Raw genomic sequence first — 25,132 nt, 5'->3', positions numbered from 1 at the left:
GGAAAGAATTGGTTCGTATATGTCATTTTAGAGGGAATATGGCAGATGACGAAATAGAATGACAGGATTAGAAGAAGGAAAAGGGTAGAAATATCTTATTTTGTTAAGGGTAAAAGAGTGTTCAGATAGAACTGATTAGAAATGAAGATAGGATAGATGTTTTGATAGACAGCAATGGTAATATCAATTAGAAGGTATATAAGAGCAAAAGATACTAGTATATACAATAACAACAACAACAACAAATGCAGCTGTTTCTAGTCCACTGCAGGACAAAGGCCTCAGACTTGTCTTTAACCATGTCTGCGGTTTGGTCATTTCTATCAGCACACTGCCCACTTTGGATTGGTGATGGTGGGAGATTTTTTGTCTGATCGTTCACAGCGAACCAACCTAGTATGGGTGGCCCTGACTAGTACAGTGTTTGCTGATCGTGGCGATACGCAAACCCTTGCACTGCATTAAGGTATCCTCACTCAGAAAGGGATATATATATATATATATATATATATATATATATATATATATATATATAGAGAGAGAGAGAGAGGAGAGAGGAGAGAGAGAGAGAGAGAGAAAACTAATCACTGCATAAGCCTTTTCCGTGTTGATAATTTTTTTCTCTCTCTCTCTCTCTCTCTCTATATATATATATATATATATATATATATATATATAGAGAGAGAGAGAGAGAGAGAGAGAGAGAGAGAGAGAGAGAGAGAGAGAGAGAGAGAGAGAGAGAAGAGAGAGAGAGACTGACTAATTACTGCATAGCCCTTTTCCTTATTGATAATTCTCTCTCTCTCTCTCTCTCTCTCTCTCTCTCTCTCTCTCTCTCTCTCTCCCCTTTGAAAAAATCATGCAAATTTATGCTGCATGAAATTCCCCAAACATTTCCTGCAATGTGAGGTTCGTTACTGAAATGGTTCTACTGGCTTTGCGAAACTGGAATTTTTTTTCTTTTTTTAACATTTCACTTTTTCATATTTTATTTTTTATGGCCTAAAACGAAACATGAAATCAATATAGATTATAAAGTTTTATATATAGAATAAAGGTATGTCTCTCTCTCTCTCTCTCTCTCTCTCTCTCTCTCTCTCTCTCTCTCTCCAGGTAAGGTCCCCGAACGGAGCTGATACCTTTAGTCTGGAGTTGAACGACCAATACGAGAGAGAATAGACGTCGAGGCAGAGGGTAATAAACTAGAGAGAGAGAGAGAGAGAGAGAGAGAGAGAGAGAGAGAGAGAGAGAGAGAGAGAGAGAGCGTATGCCTTTGTCATTATTATCTAAGAAAACATATTGATAGATAAAATAAAATGGATACCTGAGGTATGCAATTTTCCTTGCGCTCTCTCTCTCTCTCTCTCTCCTCTCTCTCTCTCTCTCTCTCTCTCTCTCTCTCTCTCTCTCTCCCCGCCAGGTAATATGGCCCAGTCGGACAATTAAGGGTTTTATTCTTCCTATTACAGGGGTCAGAGTAATTCCTGGGCCAGCTTCTCGCTAGGAAATGAGAGAGAGACTTTAATACCACAGCTTTATCCATTCAATTACACTTATATATATATATATATATATATATATATATATATATATATATACAGTATATTCTTACAAAGCTGATCTAGTGTAGAGTAAATAATTTATTCATTACTTATTTATATATTTCATTTGTTTATTTGAGGGGAAGAGCCAGCTCTTAAGGTGAGTTCCTCTCATTAAGCATAAGTTTTGTGTGTAAATTACGTAAGACTTTTGTCGTCCATTTCATTGCGTTCTTCATTTAAGTCCAGTGTATGTAAGTTTAAATTATTTTTAAGAATTAACTTTTTATTTCACGTATTTTGTTACACACACACACACACACACACATATATATATATATATATATATATATATATATATATATATATATATATATATATATATATATATATACAGTATATACATACACCTTCTTTCCGTTTTGCGTATTGTCGTGATCAGCTAAGCTTTACTATCCAGGGTCACCCCTACTAGGCTGGTTTGCTGTGAGCTATCTGACCAAAGTCTCCCATCATCACCAATCCTCCTTGAGCAGCGTGATGACGAAAATGGTCAAACCTCAGACATGAATAAGGACATGTCTGAGGTATTTGTCCTGCAGTGGACTAGAAACCGTATAAAGCGTTGTTATTAAACATTATAATTTATATATATATATATATATATATATATATATATACAGTATATATTTGTATATATACATTTATATATATATATATATATATATATATATATATATATATATATATATGTATATATATATATATATATATATATATATATATATATATATATACTTATACTTATATATATACATATATATTTATATATATACATATATATATTTATATGTATATGTATATATATATATATATATATATATATATATATATATATATATATATATATATATATGCGTTTGTGCGTGTGTTTGTACACGTCCACACACAAAATTGCCAATTAGCATAATTTAATCATCACATACATAAGATCTATTTTTGGAGGCAAACACTTAAAAGATACTTTTCATCATGATATTCAGTGCTTTATTAAACCTTGGAAGAGCCCCTAGTTTTCTAGCTTTTTGAGGGCCTTCAACATACTCCAAATGTCCCTCACTCCAACCTCCACCCTAATTTCATGCTCTTCTTTCGTACAATATGTTGCAACTACATTAGAAATTAGGTAAATGATCCATAATTCAACATTTAACAATAGAAATGTTGTATAGACCCCTGCCTAAAATATTTGATTTGTCTTTATTTCCTTATTTCCTTTCCTTACTGGGCTATTTTATCTGTTGGGGCCCCTGTGCTTGTAGCATCCTGCTATTCCAACTAAGGTTGTAGCTTAGCATTTAATGATAATAATAATAATAATAATAATAATAATAATAATAATAATAATAATAATAATAATAATATATCACTGATGACAATTGCCCAAACCTTTCAGCTAACTTTATCTAGATAAATTACTTTTCCTCCACATAGCCTGTTTGACCTCACGGTCATGAGAGTATAGATAATACATGAAACATATTTTTTTCTATATCCTAAGCATTACTGGGGTTAATAGATCATCTGACTTTGTGATTACCTCAAAATGCGTAGAAGTTTCGACTGGAATATCGTTATTCCTGAGCCATGTGTCTGTTGCGAGTCCGCTCACGTGTCGGATGAATTTGATCGCGACTGGATGTTGCAAGTCTGCTCACCTGTTCACCTGTCGGATGAATTTGATCGCGACTGGATGTCGCAAGTCTGCTCACCTGGCGGATGAATTTGATCGCGACTGGATGTCGCAAGTCTGCTCACCTGGCGGATGAATTTGATCGCGACTGGATGTCGCAAGTCTGCTCACCTGGCGGATGAATTTGATCGCGACTGGATGTCGCAAGTCTGCTCACCTGGCGGATGAATTTGATCGCGACTGGATGTCGCAAGTCTGCTCACCTGGCGGATGAATTTGATCGCGACTGGATGTCGCAAGTCTGCTCACCTGGCGGATGAATTTGATCGCGACTGGATGTCGCAAGTCTGCTCACCTGGCGGATGAATTTGATCGCGACTGGATGTCGCAAGTCTGCTCACCTGGCGGATGAATTTGATCGCGACTGGATGTCGCAAGTCTGCTCACCTGTCGGATGAATTTGATCGCGACTGGATGTCGCAAGTCTGGTCACCTGGCGGATGAATTTGATCGCGACTGGATGTCGCAAGTCTGCTCACCTGTCGGATGAATTTGATCGCGACTGGATGTCGCAAGTCTGGATCAACGTTGAAGAGTTCAAACTAATAATAAGTGTCATACCTGATAAAGATAATCTAAAGGTGTAAAGGCCACTCATGAATGGCAAAGGCAAGGGACAGTGACAATGCCCTCACCAGCAGGACAATGCCCCAGAGACTGACCACATATGCATATGATTAGCACTCAAGCCCCTCTCTCCATCAAGCTAGGACCAAGGAGGGCCAGGCAGTGGCTGCTGGTGATGACTTAGCAGGGATAACTATAAGCAACCCCCCCCCCGCCTCCTTAGCTCACAAGGATGGTGAGGTTGCAGACACTGCAAGAAACTATTGAGCTTGGTGGATCTGGAACCCCAGTCCAGCAGAACGCTAGGCAGGGATGTTATTATTATTATTATCATTATTAGCTAATCTACAACCTTAATTTTTAAATCAGTATGTTATAAGCCCAAGGGCACCAACAGGGAAAAATAGCCCAGTGAAATAAAGGAAATAAATAAACTACATGAGAATTAATAGATAATTAAACTAAAATGTTTTAAAATCAGTAACAAGATTAAAACGGAAGTTTAAGATCCACCATAAAAAGGAAATTGAAATCATATAGATATTATAGTACAGGGATACAGTAGCATTATTTGTTCAACATAGTTTGCTCGGAAGAACTGCAACCTGTTAGGTTAGGTTAGGCTGAATAGCATGTCCTTGGACTGCATCCAAGTCATACATGTCTTGCCAAGCATATCACATCTGATGTCTTCTTCAGAACTCTTAGGTGCTCTGTCATCTCTGTAACTAGAGACTGCTTTAAAGTTTGCCTCCAGTCTTCCATACGTCGGATCTCTAGCTAGCTCTTTCAACGGCTTGGTAGTTTGCACTGCGATCTTACCTCGATGAATTTCATATTGTTTAGGCGGAATCCCTTGCGACACACTCGAGTGACCTCGGGTTGGGAGCGATTGGTCGATTTGGCTTCACCGCAGGTAGTTAATCGCTGTCGTTATAATCGCCACCACTAGCATCCTCATCATGACAATCAGCCTTATCTTCATCATCAATACTTCTGCCAACTAAGTTGGGAGGAGGTTACGTTTTCACCCGATGTTTGTCTGTTTGTGTGTTTGTGAACAACTTCCTGGTCACAATTTTACTCATAGGAGAGTGAAACTTTCATGGATTAATTACGTTGAGACGTGGAAGTGATTCAATTTTGAAAGTCCAAGGTCAAAGGTCAAGGTCGAGCAAAAGGTCGACCGCATTAACCCTAACCTTGAGAAATAAGCTGCCGTGGCGGAGGTCTGTACTCTGAGGTGATTCTCTAGTTTGTAGTACTAACTTTCTCTTGCCAAATAAGACCGTGGGTTGTATGAGTCGTTCCTCTCCCAGATGGTGTTTCTTTTATGACATCAAAGTTGTCAAACGAAAATTGAACGCGAGACGTCACTGTTGCATCGACATTTGTAGATAAGGAGCCAGTGTGACCTTTGACATGAGTGAATACTGCAATCAATGCCCCAAAACTGTTTAAGATGAAATACTATGACCAAAACGAGTTAGCGATGTGATGATCTCTGCTTCGCCATTAAGATGGCAGAGGGTTATAGCTAGGACTGGGTGTATAGAGGTTATTTAACCCATTGTCCATTTGGGACAGCATATGTTATATCATACTTTGAGTTTTGTTAGGATTCAACTTCATACCCCATAATTTGCACAATGCACTAATTTTAGCTAGATCTCTATTATGGGATTCATCAACCCCAGGTCTACATTCAGGAGCTGGAATTGATGCGAAGAGAGTAGCATCATCTGCATAGGCAACAAGATTGTTTTCTAGACCAAATCAAATGCCATGTGTGTATAGCATGAAAAGTAATGGGCCAAGAACACTACCCTGAGGAACATCAGATATAGCCAGGACTGGGTGTATAGAGGTTATTTAACCCATTGTCGATCTGTGACAGCATGTATATATCATGACGTAATGAGTCAGTAAGACTGCCTTTAGTTTAACCAGTGATTAAACAGTCAATGGACTACTGTAGCAATGTTTGTGGGGGAGTGAAGTCTTTGATAATTTTTCATGGAGGAAGAGGCAAGGCAGCTCCCCGGAAGACCTGTTGGATGACATAATTGCTCGCTGGAGAATAAGAGCAGCTTCTTCTTCCAGCAGCCTTTAGTCAGAATCAGGACCTTCATAAGTAGCCTCCACATCAAGTACTTCATGAAAAAGTTTTCTTCAGTTCCTCGAACCTCAAGGCACAAGTCTATGACTCTGTTCTATTTCAGTATTTCCTTTTCTTTCCTACCTACTTTTCTGCTTGCTATATTTGATCATTCTTAATTATTGCTAATAGTTCCTTTGTCCTTAAGCTCAAAGCTTCAACTTTTCTCAATGATTGTAAACAGCTAGGAGACTATATGTGATTCATGAGGCTTCCCTGGACAGCGATATAGGCAAGGCTTGAGACTGCACGTCTCGACAATCAGGGACGTTGCATACCGTCCCAAAGCTTGGAACGAGGTGCCCTCATTCTACGTACTTGAAATGTTAACTGTCACTTATGTCTCTTAGTGTCTTCATTTGGAAGTGATAATCTCCTTTGTAGCAGAATTTAATAACTTTCTGATTATTTCCTACTTGATTATTCTTTCCCAAATGCTACTAAAATGTTTTTTAACATCCGTTCATTTGCGGAACAGACTTCTTCCAGAAAAAAACGGATCTGCAACCTGGCAAGGGATAATTGTAGGCTATACACCTTGATCTAATATGCCCTGAAGGTAACCCTATTTCAAGGTAGCCAAATTGATTTAGTTTATTCAGATGGTACCCTCTAGGTGCAGAATTTGAATTTACCGTGAGGTGGCATTTGGCTTAGAAGAGGAATAGTAACACCCAATCAGTTTTGCTGCTGACTAAATTGAGCAAAACTTATCTATTCGATTGGTAGGATAAAGTAACAGAAAAACAAATATATTTTCTCATTTTAATTACTATACTAATCGTTTTAGAAGTAAAACGATCTTTTAAAAAATTAAGAAAACAAATCAGTTATAACTTTAAGCTTCAATTAGACAAGTCTTCAACGATTTGCTCAACCTTTTTCATAAATCTCAGAGCATTTTCATCTGTTATGTGCCACGTGGAGTAACTGATAGTGTAATTCATCCTCCCCGAAGCGCTGGCAATTAGGTGAAACGTCGTGTTTTGCGTCAGCTCCATCTGGATAAACGACAGTATCCGAGATCCCCTGATGTGTTTGTGGTCTTGCCAGAGATCAAAGTCGCCCGGAATGAAAGCATTGGAAATGGAATAATCACAGTCGACCTGCACTGGCTCATCTCTACTCAGCGTAGGTTCCGTAATATTTTTCATCTCCTTGGCAACTTCCTCTCTCAAGGCATACATCGTCTTCACTTTTTCCCTCATTTGAAGGTCCAGTTTCTTCGCATGGTCCCAAAACGTGTCCTTATTGTATGGAGAAGTGTCTGTTGTTTGTAGCATTCTGCCAATGTGGCAGCCGAAGGAGAAATTCTTTTGTTTCTCCCAGTAGCGACGGAGGTTGATGGTATGCTTGCTGCGAATGCTGATAGCATCTTCCGCAATGCCAGCCTCTCTCGCAAGTTCAACCAGAGCGGTGTTTATGGCTAGCACAAATCCTGAATTAAATGTTACTGTTGCACTTTTGCACTTTTCGAGAAATTTCTTCAGAGTCGTTGCCTTCAAGTTGCTTATCAGGTAACGTGTAGTTGGCTTTGGATCCTCCGGGTAGCCAAAGGCTTTTTGAAAAAGTGATGTGAACTCAGACTGCAGATTCCTTTGGCAGAAGTCCTCCAGTTCACCAGGATGTTTTTCAAAATGTTTTTGAATCTCCTTCTTAAGAGTGTTTGTTTGCTCGTCACCCGCAATGACGCCCAGCTGTTCCTCGTCGTCGATGAAACCTCCGGCAATTACCTTTTCCAGTATTCTCAACAGCGTTATACAGATGTTGAAGGAAGCGTTGCCGTCCGTGATGCCATGGTGGAGGCTAATCATAAGGGTCGACTGATGTGGGAACCCTGGAGTTTTCTCATCCTCGGAAGTACTCTCCTCCTCCCGCATGAGTCTCACGCGCCACAGGGGACCGTTCTCGTTATTAGTGTACTTGCAGTTCATTAGGGCCGTCAACGCCTCGTTAAAGTTATTTCCACTCACTTCCTGTGGATGAGACAGGATCTTTTTTAATATATGTTGATGATAATCTATGAGAACATCACAAAGAAATGTTCAAACTGAAAAATATTTTGTGCAAAGAATTCTTTATCTAAATGTGCTTTAAAGACTTTAGCAAGAAGTGAACAATATATAATTTGCAATCTATATAAACCTTCCTGAATCAAATAAATGCAATCAGTATCAACTATCTTCTTCATGAAGGGGGAAGGAAAAATAGCTATGAGAATTTTAGAGTATACCAAGATGAACTGGAAGTTTCCAAAGTTAATTTCTATGGAATATGATTAGATAACTTAATCTTGCTGCTCAAGAACATGAGTTAGTGACTCATTTGTCATAAATCATCTTAGATTTGAATTCATATCAAAAGGCATCTTTATAATCATGCTGAAAACAACAGAGGGAAATCTTGGTAAAAGATGCAGACTGATTACAACACCAGGAAAGCAATTGACGTGTTAGTAATCCAGTACTTCCCCAAGCGCACAGACCGGTTTACCCCATTGACGAAGGCATGGGGTAATGTGTAACTCACCTGGAAGTCTATTTCTCTGCGTTCCATCTCGCATACCCACAGTTCCCCCTGACGGTAGCGATAGCACGTCCGCAGCGTTTGAATTTTGCTGGTGGAAGAAAATAATGAAATTTGATCATTATGAAGCACTTGCATTAGGATCTACATTCTAGCTATGTATGATCATATCATTGTACTCGTACTGTATCAGTTATGTATCAGGCATTTCTGTTGCTTCCAAAAATATACATCTTGCCATATTAATATTTATATTTGTATAAAGATGTGTTCAAACCTATCTATCCTTACATCTGTCTATAGATCCATGCACTTTTTCCAGTCCCAGCTGTAACTCAACACAGCTGACTACCAGACTGATACTAAATTCATGCCTTATGTCAACAGAGGTTGGATGGGTTTCAGTAGAATGTGGCCAAAATCACTCTGCCTCACATATGAATGGACCTCTGATCGCTGATTGGTAAGAATTACCTTGTCCAACCAATCAGCGATCAGGAAACTTTTCCGAGCTAAAAGGGCACCGCTGTGAGTCGGTGCAAATAGGACTCGCTAAAAGAAATGGACTATAGTGAGTTAAGTATTCTAACCTTTCCACCTTGGAAGTCGAGGGATATGGCCTGTCCATGAGCATAGCAAGGGCAAAGTTGATGTTAGTGGAGTCCTGTCAAATGAATTTCCAGTGAACAGTGGAGTACTCCAAGGGAATGTGGTGTCACCTATGTTGTTATCCTCCTCGTGGATTTTGTAATGCATAGAACAGTTGGGGATGGTGGAGAAGGATTAGACTGGATTGGTAATTGGAAATTAGCTGATCTAGAGTATGTTGATGATGCTGTCCTTATCAGAACACCACAGGATTTACAATGTTTGCTTACCAGAATGCATGAAATGTCACATGAGGTTGGGCTCAAGATAAATATAAGAAAGACAGGGATGATGATCTCTGATACAGGGTCTTTTGACTTGCAGTTTAATGAAAGATTGGAAAAAGCAAATCAAACAATGGCTAGGTTAAGTAAAATTTGGAAATCAAATCGCTTGAAATTATGTACAAAAATCAGGCTATATATCAGTTTATTGACATTGCTGTTAGCCCACTGTATGGACATGAGTCGTGGTATGACAATGAAACGATATCCAACTTATTTTGTAGTTTTGATAACAAAGCCCTCAGAAGAATATTGGGAGTTGAATGGCAGGACAAGATTGGAAATGAAAGTATAAGAGAGATTACAAGAGATTATGGTGAGGTGTAGATTGAGATGGTTTGGGCATGCTCTTCACACTCCCCAAGAGAGATTAGTTCACCAAACTTACATCTGGGCTCCACAAGGCACTAGAAGAGTTGGGTTTCAACTGGGCTCCACAAGGCACTAGAAGAGTTGGGTTTCAACTGGGCTCCACAAGGCCCAAGAAGAGTTGGAAGCCCCATACCTACATGGCTGAGGACTATGAAGCGCGAAGTAGATGATGATGAAGGGAGAAGTAATGATTTAAAAGCTCAAGATAGAGATGACTGGCAAAATCTAACCGAGGCCCTTTGCGTCAATGGGCATACGAGGAGATGATGATGAAGAAGGTTCCAGAAATTCCGCCCTGCTGAATATCACATGGAAGTTTAAGGAATTCATTTTCCACTTCATATATATCTACAGTATATGAAACCTTGATGCCATTATTAATTATATTTCTTCAATATTTGTGTCTCTCCTAATTGGAAAACACACATGTATTGCTACAGGCTCTTGAAAACGTCTTGTCAAAATCTGAAGCTACGGTTGTCACATGTTCAATATGGTGTGATGGGCCGAGAGAAGGTTGTGACTCAAAAGCAGGTTGAAAGCAATTGAGTAAATTTATTATAGAACACTCTCCTTTATATACAAAAGCTCAAAGCAACAAGAAATTTCATGTTTAGAAAAACAGACACTGTTACAGAGAAGAAAAGCAGACATGTTTAATCTGGTTCATTTTCGTGCGAGGGAAGAGCAAAGATACAAGCATAATATATACACAAAATTAACTATGTACGATCGTGTGACACACGGTTGGTACAATGGCGAGCATTGACAAAGAGCTTGCAATCTTTTCCCTTAATTTCTAATTCGGATGTCATATCTCTCCATAACTTAATTTTGTACAGTTAGGACAACACTGGCTTTAGATTCTGTTTGTTAGCTTTCATTTCTGTTTGAAAACTGTCTACCATAGATTTTTCTTTTCCTTGAAGATTCAAGTTTAGTTCATTAAGTGTTGCAACCATAGTTTGTTTGCTAATTGCAAACACTTTTATTTCTGACAGATCTCTAAACCTCTGAAGCAATTTTTCTCTACTTAACCACCTGACATCAGTTTGCAACAAAAGGTTTGAAATGTTCAGCTTCATTCAATTCCAAATAAAGGTTTAAAGGCCGCTCATGAATGGCAGAGGCAAGGGACAGTGACATTGCCGTAGCTATCAGGACAATGGCCTAGAGACTGACCATATATACATATGATCAGCACCCAAGCCCCCTTTCCACCCAAGCTAGGACCAAAGAGGGCCAGGCAATGGCTGCTGATGACTCAACAGATACACCTATAGGCTCCCCCAAACCACCCATCCTTAGCTCACAAGCAAGGTGGGTTTGCAGCGACCAAAAAATCTATCGAGTTTGAGCGGGACTCGAACCCCAGTCCGGCATTCACCAGTCAGGGACGTTACCACATCGGCCACCACAACCCTAATTGAAACGAAACAGTCGCCTCTGAAGACTCGTGGCTCGAACCAAATTCAAATCTTTAAAGGCAATACAATTAGTGAAAATTTCAGTAAATCTATCATCATCACGCGTGCAGAGAACAGAGATTCCACTAATATGGCCAGTCATTGCAGGTACCCCCATCAGCTTCCATTGATGCAAGCTTACTCATAGTCGTCTACGTTGAAGGAACTCGACAAAAACCTTCGATATGTCATTACCTCTGTAAACATCTTAATGTTAGTATTTTCAACAGTTCCTATTCGGTTCTCATGTTTTTAAATACAATCCAAATATAAAACAATTATCAAATTGTAAAGAAAAGTAAACACTCATGTATGTCTTTATCAAGCTGTTCATTCCACTCCTCTGCCGTGTATTCACGGCACATCATGACAGTGTTTTTTTATCACGGAAGATCCTCGATGGAAGAAAGACTTTCAGATTTACATTTTGCATTTTCAAATAGCGAGTCTGCTGCTCCTGAAAAAGGCCTCTTTGGTTATTTATCCATCTAGGAATGCCTTTTTATGCTTTGCATGCACCCTAAAAGAGGCAATGGTAGCCATCTTTGATTTAGATCTGGATCTAGTTAAAATAGTTTGTATTGAAGGAAACTGCTTTTTTAGTTCATTAACCTTCCTCTTTTTTAACTCATTTATGGTGGATAGTCAGTACCATACTTCTTGTGACAATTGTGGGAATGTCTTTCAAGATTTCCTTTCTTCGTTATAGGTTAGAGCTAAAGATGTATGGCATATCAGGCGCGCGCACTTCAGCTTGTTCACGGTAAAGAAATAGTCTTCCTTCCTTAGTATGTCTTTGTGTGTTGCAATCATAAATGATTTCAATTAAGGCTACGGTTGTGGTGTCCTATATGGTAACATCCCTGACTGGTGATCGCCAGACTGAGGTTCGATTCCCGTTCAAACTCATTAATTTCTTTGGTCGCTGTAACCTCACAGTTCTCGTGAGCTAAGGATGGGGAGTTTGGGGGAGCCTATAGATCTATATGCTGAGTCATCAGCAGCCATAGCCTGGCCTTCACTGGTTCCAGCTTGGATGGAGAGGTGAATTGAGCACTGATCATATGTATATATGGTCAGTCTCCATGGCATTGTCCTGCTTGCTAGGGCATGTCACTGTTCCTTGCCTCTGCCATTCATGAACGGTCTTTAAACCATTAAGCCAAGTCAAGTGCTTGCAATTGAGTGATTGGACACCCCTACCTTAAAGGTTAAGAAGTAAGCTACTTGAGAAAATGTGAGAGGGTGAATTTAACTGGTAAAAAACAATATCAAAACTAACTTGTAAAGGTGAACGAGCGCCTTCCGCAGGTCGTCCGTCTTGAGCGGTTCCGCTGTGTGTACAGTTATACAAACTGGGAAGTGTAGAAGGCCTATGCGGTGAGCCAGTTCCATTCTCCTGGCTCCTGCTCCTGCGGGCTGCAACCAGCGCACTCCTTGCGCGTCCCCGTGTATTTGGGATGCGCCTACACGAAGGGTCCTGCAGGAGGTTTGCCATTTGATGGTTATGAGGCTGAGATTTTAAAAAACCTAAAGTTCTAGTAACTTAGATAATTGAATAATAATTATACTATGTTTCTTAGGTATAACTGCTTAGCAATATTCTGTACTAACCAAATTACAAACCTTAGTAGCCATATATCTTTTAGCTTTTGATATGACCACAGTATACAATATAGAAATTTCGAATGAAGATATATGTTCAACTTACCTCTTGGAAAACTGCAGATGATTTTTGAGACAGGAGAGTCTTCTAAAAGCTGCTGGGCCAATCATCATTTCTGCAATGGTACAAGATTAGACATTTTTGAAAGGGTTTGTCCACAATGTTCGTAGCTAAGGGAAGAGCCAAGCTGAAAGTAGAAAGGTTTAGACCAGTAGAGAAGATAAAACGTTTTGATTTTGATAAATTGAAGGATGATAATACAAGAAGTAATTTATGGAAAGTGAAGAAACATTGAGGAAACTATTAGAGAAGTGACTGGGGAGAAGATTGGACATGCACAGGGAAGGAGAGGGAACTCGTGGCATGATGAAGAATGTAAGGAAGTAGCAGAGAAAGGAAAGAAGATAAAACTCTATCCCTTTAGAGCCCTGCAGAATGAAGAATTTATAGAGTTAGAGAGACAGAGAGGAAGAGAAGTCTTGACAGTGACGAGAAGAAAAAAGATAATCTTTTAACAAAGAGCAAGACGAGATTGATAAAGACAGAGGAGGGACGAATGAGACGGCATTATGATGGTATACAGAAACTAAGAAATGGATACTAGGCAAGACTAAACGTGGTTAAGGAAGAAAATGGGGTAATGATAACAGATGAAAATTAGGGCATGGAAAGATGGAGGTCATATTTTGAGGATTATTAAATCGCTAAGAACCTGATGGCCTAATAGAAACAATAATCTTCTTTGGTCCTGGGTTAGAAGTAGAAGCTCCAACAAGGTGAAGAAGTCTAATTAAAAGGTTAAAGAATAATAAAAGCACAAATAGATAGGATAATAATACCACTACATAAGAAGGGAGATAAACTAATAAGATTTACTTGTTACTTTTTAAAAAGCATCATCATTATACATGAAAACATGAGACCATATGCAAAAAGAAATTATTTGGGGGAGTATCAAGCTGGTTTTAGGAAAGTTAACTCAACGACAAACCAGCCTTTCTCTATACGACAGATCTCTGAACATTTCTCGAGAACGCAATAAATATCCAGTACATCTCTTAGTTGTTTTTAAAACAATATTAAGACAGAATTCACAGACCTTCAATGTGGAAATCATGAGAGAAATGTGTATACCACATTATCAGACTGACTCAAGCCTGCTACAGAAATACAAAATCCATAAGATATGGGAAAAGAACCATTATCACCAATAGATATGAAATAACTAGAGAGGGAAATATGAAAGTGGAAATAAATGAAAGAATTGTATCTGGGGGAAATGTGTTTCTAGTTTAACACTTCTCCAAAGTAGAACAATATCAGAAAAGACAAAATTGAGAGTGTATAATACAATAATAAGGCTGGGGCCCTATTGTATTATACACCAGTGTTTACTGTAGAGAGAGACTCGAAAATAGGACGTTTCTTTACAACATTAAAACACAGATGTGCAATGCATCATGAAATTTAAATTTTGATAATTTTGAAATGTTTAATAGAGTTTTTATTCCCTTAAAATAGATTTCTTTATTGATATACATTTGAGAAAAATGATTGGTAAAAAATTAGTGTTCTATTTAAATTTGCCTCTACCAACTAACAAACAAAGTACGTGTGATTATTCTATTATTATTTTCCAAACATATTCAATAAAAGAATTATATAGTTAATTTACTTTTATATTTGTCAACATCTTATATTTTCAATTACTACCATGTTTCCTATTTATATCCTTCGAAATGTTTAAACAAAAATATTGGTGTTTTCAGAATAGGTATCTGTGTCAGATGTAGTTTACTGCCAGACGTACGAGTAATATCTTGATCTTGGTCTCATTGTTGCTAAATGCATTTTTTTATATTAATCTCTTTAAGTTTATTTTCCTTTTTTTGTAATTATGCTATTTATTCCCCTTCCCCCATTTTGTCTATATCTGTGGTTTTTCAAATTGTCCAAAATTCTCTGTTAATGTAGGCCTACTGTTTTGGTTAATATTATATATATATATATATATATATATATATATATATATATATATATATATATATATATATATATATATATATATATATATATATATATATATATATATATATATATATATATATATATATATATATATATATATATATATATATATATATATATATATATATATATATATATATATATATATATATATATATATATATATATATATATATATATATATATATATATAGTGAGTGTGTGTGTATACATACCATTTGCTTGTTCTCATAAATACATCTTTTGCAAGACTGATATTAATGTAGGAGAATGTAAGCTTACGTAACTTTCCTTCAATTTACCTGTTTTTGAGCCCAAAACTGTGTTGTTTGTACTGAGCGAAGTGTGTCCAAGAATAATTTTAAAAATCATAAACTTACGCCCTTGGAGAGACAGTGCACTTCTCTTCCACATTAATATATAATACAATATTGTTGATTCTATCATTTAAAATGAAGTCCAACGTATGCCATGTCGAATATATTAGAAATTTTAGGATGGTCAAGGCACCAGTCACCCCTTGAGATACGACTACAAGACCAGAGGATTATTTGGTCCTTGGACTGATCAGATAGTGCTATGAATTAGATCCTTCTCTGGTTACGGTTCATTTTTTCTTTTGCCTAGATATTCACGGAATAATCTGGCCTATTCTTTACGCATTTTCTTTCCTCTTACCCCTGACAACACTGAAATTATAAATTCTTCTTTGCTCAAAGGGTTAACTGCAGCAATGTTTTTGTTCAGTGGCTGCTTTCCTCTTCAGGGTAAGGGTAGAAGAGACTCTTTAGCTATGGTAAGCAGCTCTTCTAGGAGAAGGACACTCCAAAATCATCACTGTGGTGCCCAACCACAGCAGTAGCCTCGCCAGTAAATGGCTTAAACTCACGGTCCCAGGCTGGGATCGATCTGCTGATATGCAAATTCTCGGCAAATATGAGAGAGAGAGAGAGAGAGAGAGAGAGAGAGAGAGAGAGAGAGAGAGAGAGAGAGAGAGAGAGAGAGAGAGAGAGAGAGAGAGAGAGAGAGAGAGAGAGAGATTCTATAAATCCGATTTGCTACTACAGTACATTTCCCTATAATGTATTTGAGATATGTTAAATTTATTTTTTTTACACGATTAATGTAAAATTCTGTTACATTATATTTTGAATAACTTTATTTCGACATTTGGCTATACATCCTCACCTGAACAGTGTAGGAAACAGAATAATTTGAAATAACAATAATAGGTCTTGAAGCAGATATTTTGTTAGTCTCAATTAGCTTTATTTCCTTCCTGAAGGAACCTTTTATATTGTGTATCCTTTTTCATATCCTTCAGTTGCAACAAGGATTTTCTCTTTCGTTTTGTGTACAAGCCATTCGTATGCTTTGTGTGTGTGTGTGTGTGTGTGTGTGTGTGTGTGTGTGTGTGTGTCCTGTCGTAATAGCTCTGGCTCCAAATTAAAAGCAAAAATATATATGAATAACAATTGAAGAGCCAGTATTAGTATAATGCCTTTAATCTTATTTTTTTCATTAAAAAAAGGGAAAACAAAAAAGTCAGAAATTCTGGAAGAGGAAGAACGCTCTGTTTAATAGTAATTATAACATCTGTAAGTAACATGACATGATAAATTAAAAGCAAAAATGCATATATAAATATCAATTAAAGAGCCGGTGTTAGTATAATGCCATTAAACTTATTTTTTAAAGAAAAAAATATACTAAAGTCAGAATTTCATTCAATGCTGGAAGAAGAAGAACGCTTTGTTTACGTTTCTGTCAAAACGTTGAACTTGAAAGTGAGTCTCAGTTCGAGTAAGATTTTTCTTTATTTATGGATTAAATTATTTATAGGTGAGTACGAAACATATATATTATGCCATTTTATAGGTTTATATCTTATATTATATGGTTATAATGCCGTGAATAGCTAATGTTTTAGAATGGTTATGAACCCGTGAATAACTTACGTAATATAGCAATTGGGTTAGGGAGTCATTTGCAGAACGGTGGACACACCGGCTCACTAATCCTAGTACAGTATAGAGTTATGGCGTTTTCTAATTTGATATAGTAAAATATAATTATTTTTCTCTACTATATCAGTGCCAGACTGTGTCCGTGGATCTACAAACGCTCCTCTGTCTTAGGCTAGCCGGAGCCTTTGTATATTAGCGGCCAGTTCCTCCCTTGTTGATTAAAAATGGACATCAGCTAACCTAAACTCCCCCTCCCCTAACCTAACGTACAAGGCGTGTCCTTACCTACTTACCTAATGCCCCCCTGCGACTCCCCTTACACTGCCGTATTCTAAGTTAGCCATAATAATACATACAGGTGGCTACTATCATACATGCACCCCTTAATGTTACATATTCAAGCCATCTCTCTCTCTCTCTCTCTCTCTCTCTCTCTCTCTCTCTCTCTTAATTATGTGACAGTGCATTTCTGTGTTGACCCTTGGCATGTTCAAGCAAGCTTTTGATGTTTTAGATAATTTCATTCCAGCCACGACCTCTCTAAACGTTCATTACATCTATCGAAGAACGACATAGCTCATCGGCAGAAGGGTTGTGTGTGTCTATGACAGTTATATATTTAATGTAGCCACTAATTCCACTGTTAAGTCATATTCTTCTGTTGAAATTTCGATACAAAGTTGAATTTTGATTTCAGGGTACGTTTAAATCCTAAAGCGATGGCCTGTCAAGTTATAATATAAATCTAGAAATATTTGTACTTTTAACATGTAACTATCACCATAAGTTAGGTAGGACCCAGTCCTGTGGGTTAGGATATATTCTGTCTGTCAAATTAATGAATCCATATTTCCATTGTCTAGAATATTTTATTTTTGTATTTGCTGCGTCTTGGAGTTTATTTTGCATACTATAACCTGTTTCATGTCTTAGCCTAGGCTAATTGTGTTTTGCATACTATAACCTGTTTCATATCTTGGCCTAGGCTACAATTAGGAATCAAAATGGACAAAAATTGATAATATATTCCAAAAATTAAAGTTGGCTGCTGAATAATTGTTGATATTTTTCATCAATAGTTTAACGTCAAACTTCCGAAAATGTTGTATACTGTAGTGACACTAGAATACTTTTTAACATATTTGCTTACATTACTAACTGGTACAGTCGATAAGAAGGAAATTGATTATCAATCTTTTTCTATGGGGCTTTTTAAACTAATATAAAAGTCAGTACTGTATCCACAATAAAGATAACTTTTACACAGTGTCAAATGATCTTATTACAATATCTCCTTATAATTTTGTCATTTTCTTTATCGCTTAGAAAGGTAAACTATGACTTATCGATGATAATGCCCTTAATAGTTTGTAATCCCCAGTTACAATGCTCATTCAACTGTATGACTACATATTGTTCATATATTTCCTTTTTTAAATATTCATAATAAATAAGTTTTTGTTTCCAGCACGAAGATACAATTCAAAGAGAGTCCAGTTTATATATGCAATACTGTACTTAATTTGTTTAATTATAATCAGCCATAAAGTAACGATTAAATGTTAATTTTACTCAAACTATAAGGTAGTACATACACACTAATATAACTTAGATTTTTATATTATGTATTTTATTAATATTTACATGATTATTGACAAGTGATTTTCATCAGTCAAACAAGAAGCTCTCATTATTCTTAATGATGAGTTGATTTGTAAACACAATATTTGTTTGATGACTCACAAAATAACCGAAACTATATTATTCTGTGCTGTAATTGGTGAGACTACCTGCACAACTCTCACGCTGTCATTCTCCATCGCCCAGTCTATTATGTTGCTTCAACAATTTGAGCTTACAGTAACATCTGAATTAATTGAATTCAACTTTCAAAATCCAACTAATCGTCATGATTTAACGCTGGCAGTAGCCACGGCATTTAACAAATAATTCGCCTGAAGTACCCAAAAAAAGGGGATTTTGACGAAGGAAAAATCTATTTCTAGGCTCGACCTGTGTCGCCCAGTGAAATGCTCCTATAGCACCATTTCTAAGGCATAGTTATTGCTAAATATACCAGAGAAAAAAAAAGGATGCATGGAATGCCAGGCATAAACCCAGCTCGCTCACTCTACGAGTGTCGGTATAGTAAACTGGGGCGTGATTAAACCACGACCATAGGTCCCTCACCAGTTAGACCTCTCCCTCATCAAGATTCCCTGGAACAGCGAGGTGCCGTCCAACACCCGTCTGCTGCCTCCTACTACGACTATCCTTCCCCACCCCATTCCTCCATAGCACCAGCGTTGGTCAGACGTGTTTTGCTTCGTTCTGTGTCGTTTTGTGCTTTTGAAGACGTCCGACGTTTTGGAGATCCCTGCTCCCAAGTTGAGTAATATATATTTGTCTGGTTGGGATTTCTAGGTAGCGACTCATTTAATCTTTTACCGTGTTGGTTTTTCTAATCATATCATCTTATCGCCGCTTGTTCAGGTTCCCTTATGAGGGTTCGCCCACGGCCATTTTGGTGTCAAAAATTCCTGTTTCTTACTGGGGTCTCTCCTAACTTGTTAAATACACGAATAGAGAATGTTATTATATGTCATATGTGGAGATAGAAGAATTTGTAACTCAACGACCTGGCATAAATTTTAAGGGCCAAATGATATACACTACTTGCAAGTAAAGCAATTACTAAGGATTACTAAAGCACGTAGTTACTTAGAAGTTAGGTTTCATGTCCTTCCCTTATTATGTGAGATTGCATATTAGTACCATCAGTTTTAGGATATGTGAATGTTTATTAAATTAAGTTATTTTCCGCCTCTTCTTCTTCCCCACCGTTATCCCTACATTAAGGGGTCAGTTGCCTGATGTGCCCTCTGCAATGCCTTCGATCAAAGGCATCCTCTTCCACCAAACCTCTTCTCTCCATATCATCCTTCACCTTATCTCGCTATCTAATTCTCTGCCTCCCTCTTGATCTTCCCTGACAGGTTCCTCCATAGCCCTCCTCACCCCCCTTCCCACCCTACATCTTTAACACGTGCCCGCACCATCTCAGTCGTGACACTCTTATCATCTCGGTAATCTTTGCTACACCTGCCATTCATTGGTACGGTTTTCTGTAAATAAGGACCTTTTATTTCTCATTTTAATCATTGCCAATCATAAATTTACCATTCCCACTTGCTCCTAAGGAAATCTGGAGAATACAATTTGATTGAAAGATCTTTATAATACAGATGTAATTTTTTTTTTTTATCTACATTGAAAGGAAGAAAAAGAGTGGTTGGAAAATGGTTTCTCATCCCCATTAGAGAATGATTACCATGTCATGGCTCTCCCCTTTTAATGGAATAATTAGCATTCATACTTTTTTTTCTGGCTTTTCAGCAACATCTGAAACTAGCCATAAGACTTCTAGCAAGGTGTAACCACCCATAGCTAGTTAGCAGGAGGTAGACTGATCACCACGCTCACACCCCTTCTCGTAACATTGTCACTTTTTAGCTCGGTAGAGAACTGGCGTGCTGTCGTTCTCTTCCGTAAACTTATTTACTCATTCTGAATAAATACAAACTGGCCTGAAATATAAAGACTTCCCCTTGCTCTTTCAGAGTGCCTGTAAGTGAGGATCTACCATGCGGGTTTGTCCTGGCATGGAAGGGTGCCGTTGTAGCACCTTTATGTCTGCCGTGGAGATAGATCCTCATGGCCTTCTTCCTTGAGTGTTGATTATGATGTAGTTTTTACACTTGGCAACCAATGTCAAATTTAATCGGACAAGCTCTGTACGTCGAGCTAGACTCATTAGGCTGGTTAATCTACTTTTAATAGTAAACCTATTGTAAATTGACGAGTTGTACGAAAAAAACTATTTTAAACCTATACCTTTTTGCTTTTTATCATAGCCATCATCTTCATTGTAAAATAGCTTTTCATTTCATCTTCCAGAATTAACCGCGAGTACTTAGCCGGGGCATTATGGCGCAGACTGGAAAGCAGCCGCAAGGCCGAGAAGCTCTTCTGAAGTCTTACAACAAGAGACTGAAGGACGACGTCAAGTCGATTTTGGACAATTTCACAGGTTGGTTCGGCGAGTCTGTTCTTAGCTTGGAATTCGTAGACACTGGTGATTTCTGTGATGCTGTTATCATACTGTACTTATTTTCTCACTGACGTTAAACGAAAGTTGTACCTATTTAGGATTCCTTAAATGCCAGATATTTTATGCTACTTCTAATAATTCTGGGGTTGTTCAGGTGATATTTTTAAAACTCTACACATTATTTTCATGGTAATTTTTTCATAGTCTTTATTAGGTAGTCATTCTCTCATCCCTAAATATACATTTAATGAAAATCTTGATGGAATTAAATGAATAATCTGAATTATAATTGATAGAACATAAACTTGATTTTTTATTACTGTACTTGAGAGACTTCAAGCATACTTAGTGTACATATTTATGTTTGCGGTGTCTACTGTATAGAAAGTCCTAGAAAGTCTTCAACTTTGAAAGTAAATAGGTTCCAAGGAGCTCTTTATAAGTTAAATTTTGTTAAAATTTGTCCAAGGGTAGGCTTCACCTTACTCGGTTACCTACAATTTTCAGCTGCAAAATTCAACAAATAGTTCCGTAATGCCATCTTGCTTACTCCATTTAGATTGTACGACATTGTTTTATCACAGTAAAATTACCGAGAGATCATTGCACTTAATGCATCTATAAAGTTTAAAACTTCCAGAAGACAAAAATTACCACCAGATCATTGCTCCGAATGCATCCTTAACGTTTAACCCTTTCACCCCCGAAGGACGTACTGGTACGTTTCACAAAACTCATCCCTTTACCCCCATGGACGTACTGGTACGTCCTTGCAAAAAGCTGCTATTTACATTTTTTTTTTTATATTTTTGATAATTTTTTTGAGAAACTTCAGGCATTTTCCAAGAGAATGAGACCAACCTGACCTCTCTATGATGAAAATTAAGGCTGTTAGAGCAATTTAAAAAAAATATACTGCAAAATGTGCTTGGAAAAAAAAATAACCCCTGGGGGTTAAGGGTTGGAAAGTTCCAAATAGCCCGAGGGTAAAAGGGTTAAAATGCTTGCAGAAGATTAAAGTTACCAACAGATCATTGATCTAAATGCATCTGTAACGTTTAAAACTCTTCCGGGAGACTAAAATTACCGAGAAATTATGAACTTTTGATGCAATATCTGAGATTTATGATTCCAATTGAATTTGTTTTTGCATCTACAAATTTTTTTAAGTTGAGAACCTTTATATGCCAATAGTCTTTCAAAATTGATAAAAGAAGACACGACATCGTAGCTTTATTTTAATTCTGTATTGTTTAACTATAATTATATGTAGTAAATGATTTTTCATGTGCTGTGAACTTTTGACGTGAACCTCGCACGCCCCCAATGTAATCACAGATTACTTTCCGTCTCAGAAATAGTGAAACTCGGGCTGGTCGAGGACGAGAACCAAGTGACAAGGATGACGCAGGTAGAAGAAATAAACTTCCAGATGCAAGTGAGGTCTGCAAATATTGTAAGTGAAAACCAGTTTCATCCAGTTTTGTGAATATAAAGATATAGGGAGGTAACTTTAGACCAAAAATAGTTGGAGGTATTTAAGTACATTAGATTTTCACCCTGACTGTAAAGAATATTTGTTCCGTAACCGAAATACAAACCACGCTATTTACATTGGGGTTTACCTTTTAGCGTAGCTGAAATGACAAGCCAATAGTTTTTAACGAGGGTTAATTACCCCCGCGCTAGTTAGCGGGGGGGTAGGGGAAGGGTAACTTGCTACCCCTCCCCCCCCACACACCGGTGATTTGCTTCACTTCACTTTTGGCTCTGCGATGAACAGACATGTCTGTCCATCGTCCTCGTTGACAGCCTTTAATCTTTTTTCTGCTTTTTCTCTACAGCTTTTGTGTGTGTTTGAAGTTGACTACCTTTGTCTTTGCTATGCGTACGTGCCCTGGTGTTGCCGGCCGCCCTTGTGGGACCTTTATGTCGGCCACGGATACGGATCCTCACACCCTTTGCCCGCAGTGTCGAGGCCGAAGGTGTGACCAGGAAAACATGTGTAGTGAGTTAAGGGAGTGGTCTGCCTCCCAGTGGGAGAGGTTTGGCCGCCGGCGTAAGAAGTAGTCCAAGAGAGACCGTTCTCCTTCTGGGGTTGCCTTGAAGGAGGAAGGTTCTCGGGACTCTTCTTTTGTCGCCCAAACCTCCTCCGAAGCTCCCCCTCGTCCGGCTCCTAATGAGAGTCGGCCGAGTGGTAGCGCAGGCCCTAGTTCTGTTTCTCAACCTTGGGTGGGGGGAGAGGGCGTCGCCTCCCATAGCGGGGCGGTTCCCCCTCCTCCTCCGGGGGAGGTTATTGATAATTCATTGTCTAATGATGATCTTTTACAGATTTGGGCTTCCCTGGGGCTTAAGGGCTTGCCCTCCAGGGTTGCCCTGATTGACCTTGTCTCGTTGGGGGCCGCCGTTAAGCAGTTGCCGGCGGTAGCAGAGGTAGACCCTCTGTCTATCTTCGACGTCGTGGTGTCAGAGGCCTCCGACGGGGCGGGGCAATCCTCTGCAGGTGCAGTTGAGGATGTTGGTGCTGACGGCTCTCCTCCCCCTTCCGTACATCCTTCGAAGGGGGAAGGGAGTCCTACGAGCTCGTCTGCTGTCCAGCTTCCCTCTAAGGGGAGTGCCTTGACTGAGACTCCCCTTCGGAGGACTGATGGTCCTGATGATCTTCCCCGTGGCCGCCTGCGCCGTAAGGCTCACCGTCCGCTGCGTCGCAAGGGCCTCCCATCCCCTTATAAGGGTGTCAAGAGGCGCCTTTTTGGATCTTCTTCCGAAGGGGACTCTCCTCGTCGTATTCAGCCTACAGCTCCAGCTTCTTTAGACATCTCTGGGGACCGGTCTCCTACTCCTGCTAGAACTTCACCTTCTGGGGACCTCGTCACCTGACGGGCAACGGTCCCTTCGGGGCAAAGGGAATCTTCCCTTTCACGTGCAGCGTTAGCGCACAGGTGCTCTCCTGCTCGTCAGCGCTCTCCTTCTCGTCAATGCTCTCCTGCTCGTCAGCGCTCACCTGTTCGCCGGCGCTCTCCTGATGTTCACCCTCCTTCTTGCCAGCGCTCTCCTGAGGACATCCTCCATCCTGTGGTTCCTGAAGAGCGCTCAGCGCGCCAGCGTTCCCCTGCTCGCCCTTCTGCAGTGTTAGCACACAGGCGCTCTCCTGCTCGTCAGCGCTCTTCTGATCGTCAGCGCTCTCCCGTTCGTCAGCGCTCTTTTGAGGATCATCGCCCTCTTGCTCGCCAGCGCTCCCCTGTGGTCTCTGAACATCCTGCAGTCCCTGTTCGGCACCCTGCGCACCATCAGTCTCCTGAGCTCTCTCGCGATCCTCATCTTGTTTCTACTCAACATCGTCCGCGTTCTCTAGCGCGTGTTTCTAAAGCACATGTTCGCCCACGCGCCTACGCTCTTCCTGTTCCTGTTCGTGAACGCGCCGCGCCAACTGTTCCTTCACAGGATTTCACGCGTCGCCCTCTTGCGCGCCAGCGTTCACAGACGATCCTACAATCGCCTGCTCGTCAGCGTTCTCCTACGCGTCAGCGATCACCTGATCATCGACGATCTCCGGACCACCCGCGTGACTTACAGCCTGCTCGCACGCGGTCTCCAACGCGTCGTCGGCCAGAGATTCTGGAAGGACATGTTTCGCCCTCGCGCGATCATTCACCTGCGCGTCCTGCGCGCTATCGCTCGCCAACGCGTCACCATGCGACAACGCGCCATCACTCGCCTGAGCGCCAGCGTTCGCCAGCTCACCACCGATCACCTGCTTGCAATCGCTCTCCCTCGCGCTACAGGTCTCCTGACCTACGTCGCCAGCGATCTTCGGAGCGTTCTCACTCGCCCACGCTGCAACGCATTCATTCGCCGGCTCGCCCACGCGCTCGTTCACCTGTACGCCCACTCGCCCGCGCGACCATCGTTTGCGGCGAATTTTGCAGCCAGTGATAGCAGCAGGAATGCGTGTTCCCGGACAGTGCTCTGGATCGCCTCCATTTAAACGCAGGACTGTTGTGCAGGACAGGGAAGACACTGCAGAGAGGTTAGTGCGTCTTTC

At 39.4% G+C, this 25,132-nt stretch overlaps 2 protein-coding genes across 3 annotated transcripts in view; one reads left to right on the top strand and one right to left on the bottom strand.

Annotated features, from left to right (window-relative positions):
- The window catches only part of MED22 (Mediator complex subunit 22), a 69,373-nt gene that overhangs the window by 30,588 nt on the left and 13,653 nt on the right, over positions 1–25,132 (top strand). The window contains exons 1-3 of one of the 2 annotated variants that reach the window (XM_068348929.1): positions 16,713–16,851; positions 20,934–21,066; positions 22,443–22,543. In XM_068348929.1, coding sequence (XP_068205030.1) covers positions 20,964–21,066; positions 22,443–22,543 — 204 coding nt within the window. In that variant the 5' untranslated portion in view covers positions 16,713–16,851; positions 20,934–20,963. Of the gene's footprint in view, positions 1–16,712; positions 16,852–20,933; positions 21,067–22,442; positions 22,544–25,132 lie in introns of those variants that run through there. The other variant, XM_068348930.1, reaches the window with a different exon arrangement.
- On the bottom strand, positions 6,816–13,226 carry LOC137619301 (uncharacterized). Its single transcript, XM_068349461.1, has 4 exons — positions 13,027–13,226; positions 12,598–12,795; positions 8,549–8,636; positions 6,816–7,995 (listed from the first exon to the last, which is right to left on the bottom strand). The coding sequence occupies exons 1-4, from the start codon at positions 13,092–13,094 to the stop codon at positions 6,865–6,867; spliced, it is 1,485 nt and encodes a 494-aa protein (XP_068205562.1). The 5' UTR covers positions 13,095–13,226; the 3' UTR covers positions 6,816–6,864.

This window comes from Palaemon carinicauda, chromosome 25 (assembly GCF_036898095.1).
Source record: "Palaemon carinicauda isolate YSFRI2023 chromosome 25, ASM3689809v2, whole genome shotgun sequence".
In the NCBI taxonomy this organism is placed as follows: Eukaryota; Metazoa; Arthropoda; class Malacostraca; order Decapoda; family Palaemonidae; genus Palaemon; species Palaemon carinicauda.
The sequence above is the reverse complement of the archived record's forward strand: the minus strand, read 5'-3'. Positions and strand labels throughout refer to the sequence as shown.

Bases quoted from the DNA above. Each gene is read 5' to 3' on its own strand.
- LOC137619301 (XM_068349461.1), bottom strand. From the start codon at position 13,094: ATGATGATTGGCCCAGCAGCTTTTAGAAGACTCTCCTGTCTCAAAAAT. The intron at 8,637-12,597 runs GTTAGTTTTGAT...TTCTTCCACCAG, and splicing joins GCGCTCGTTCACCTTTACAA to CAAAATTCAAACGCTGCGGA. The intron at 7,996-8,548 runs GTGAGTTACACA...TCTCATCCACAG, and splicing joins GCAGAGAAATAGACTTCCAG to GAAGTGAGTGGAAATAACTT.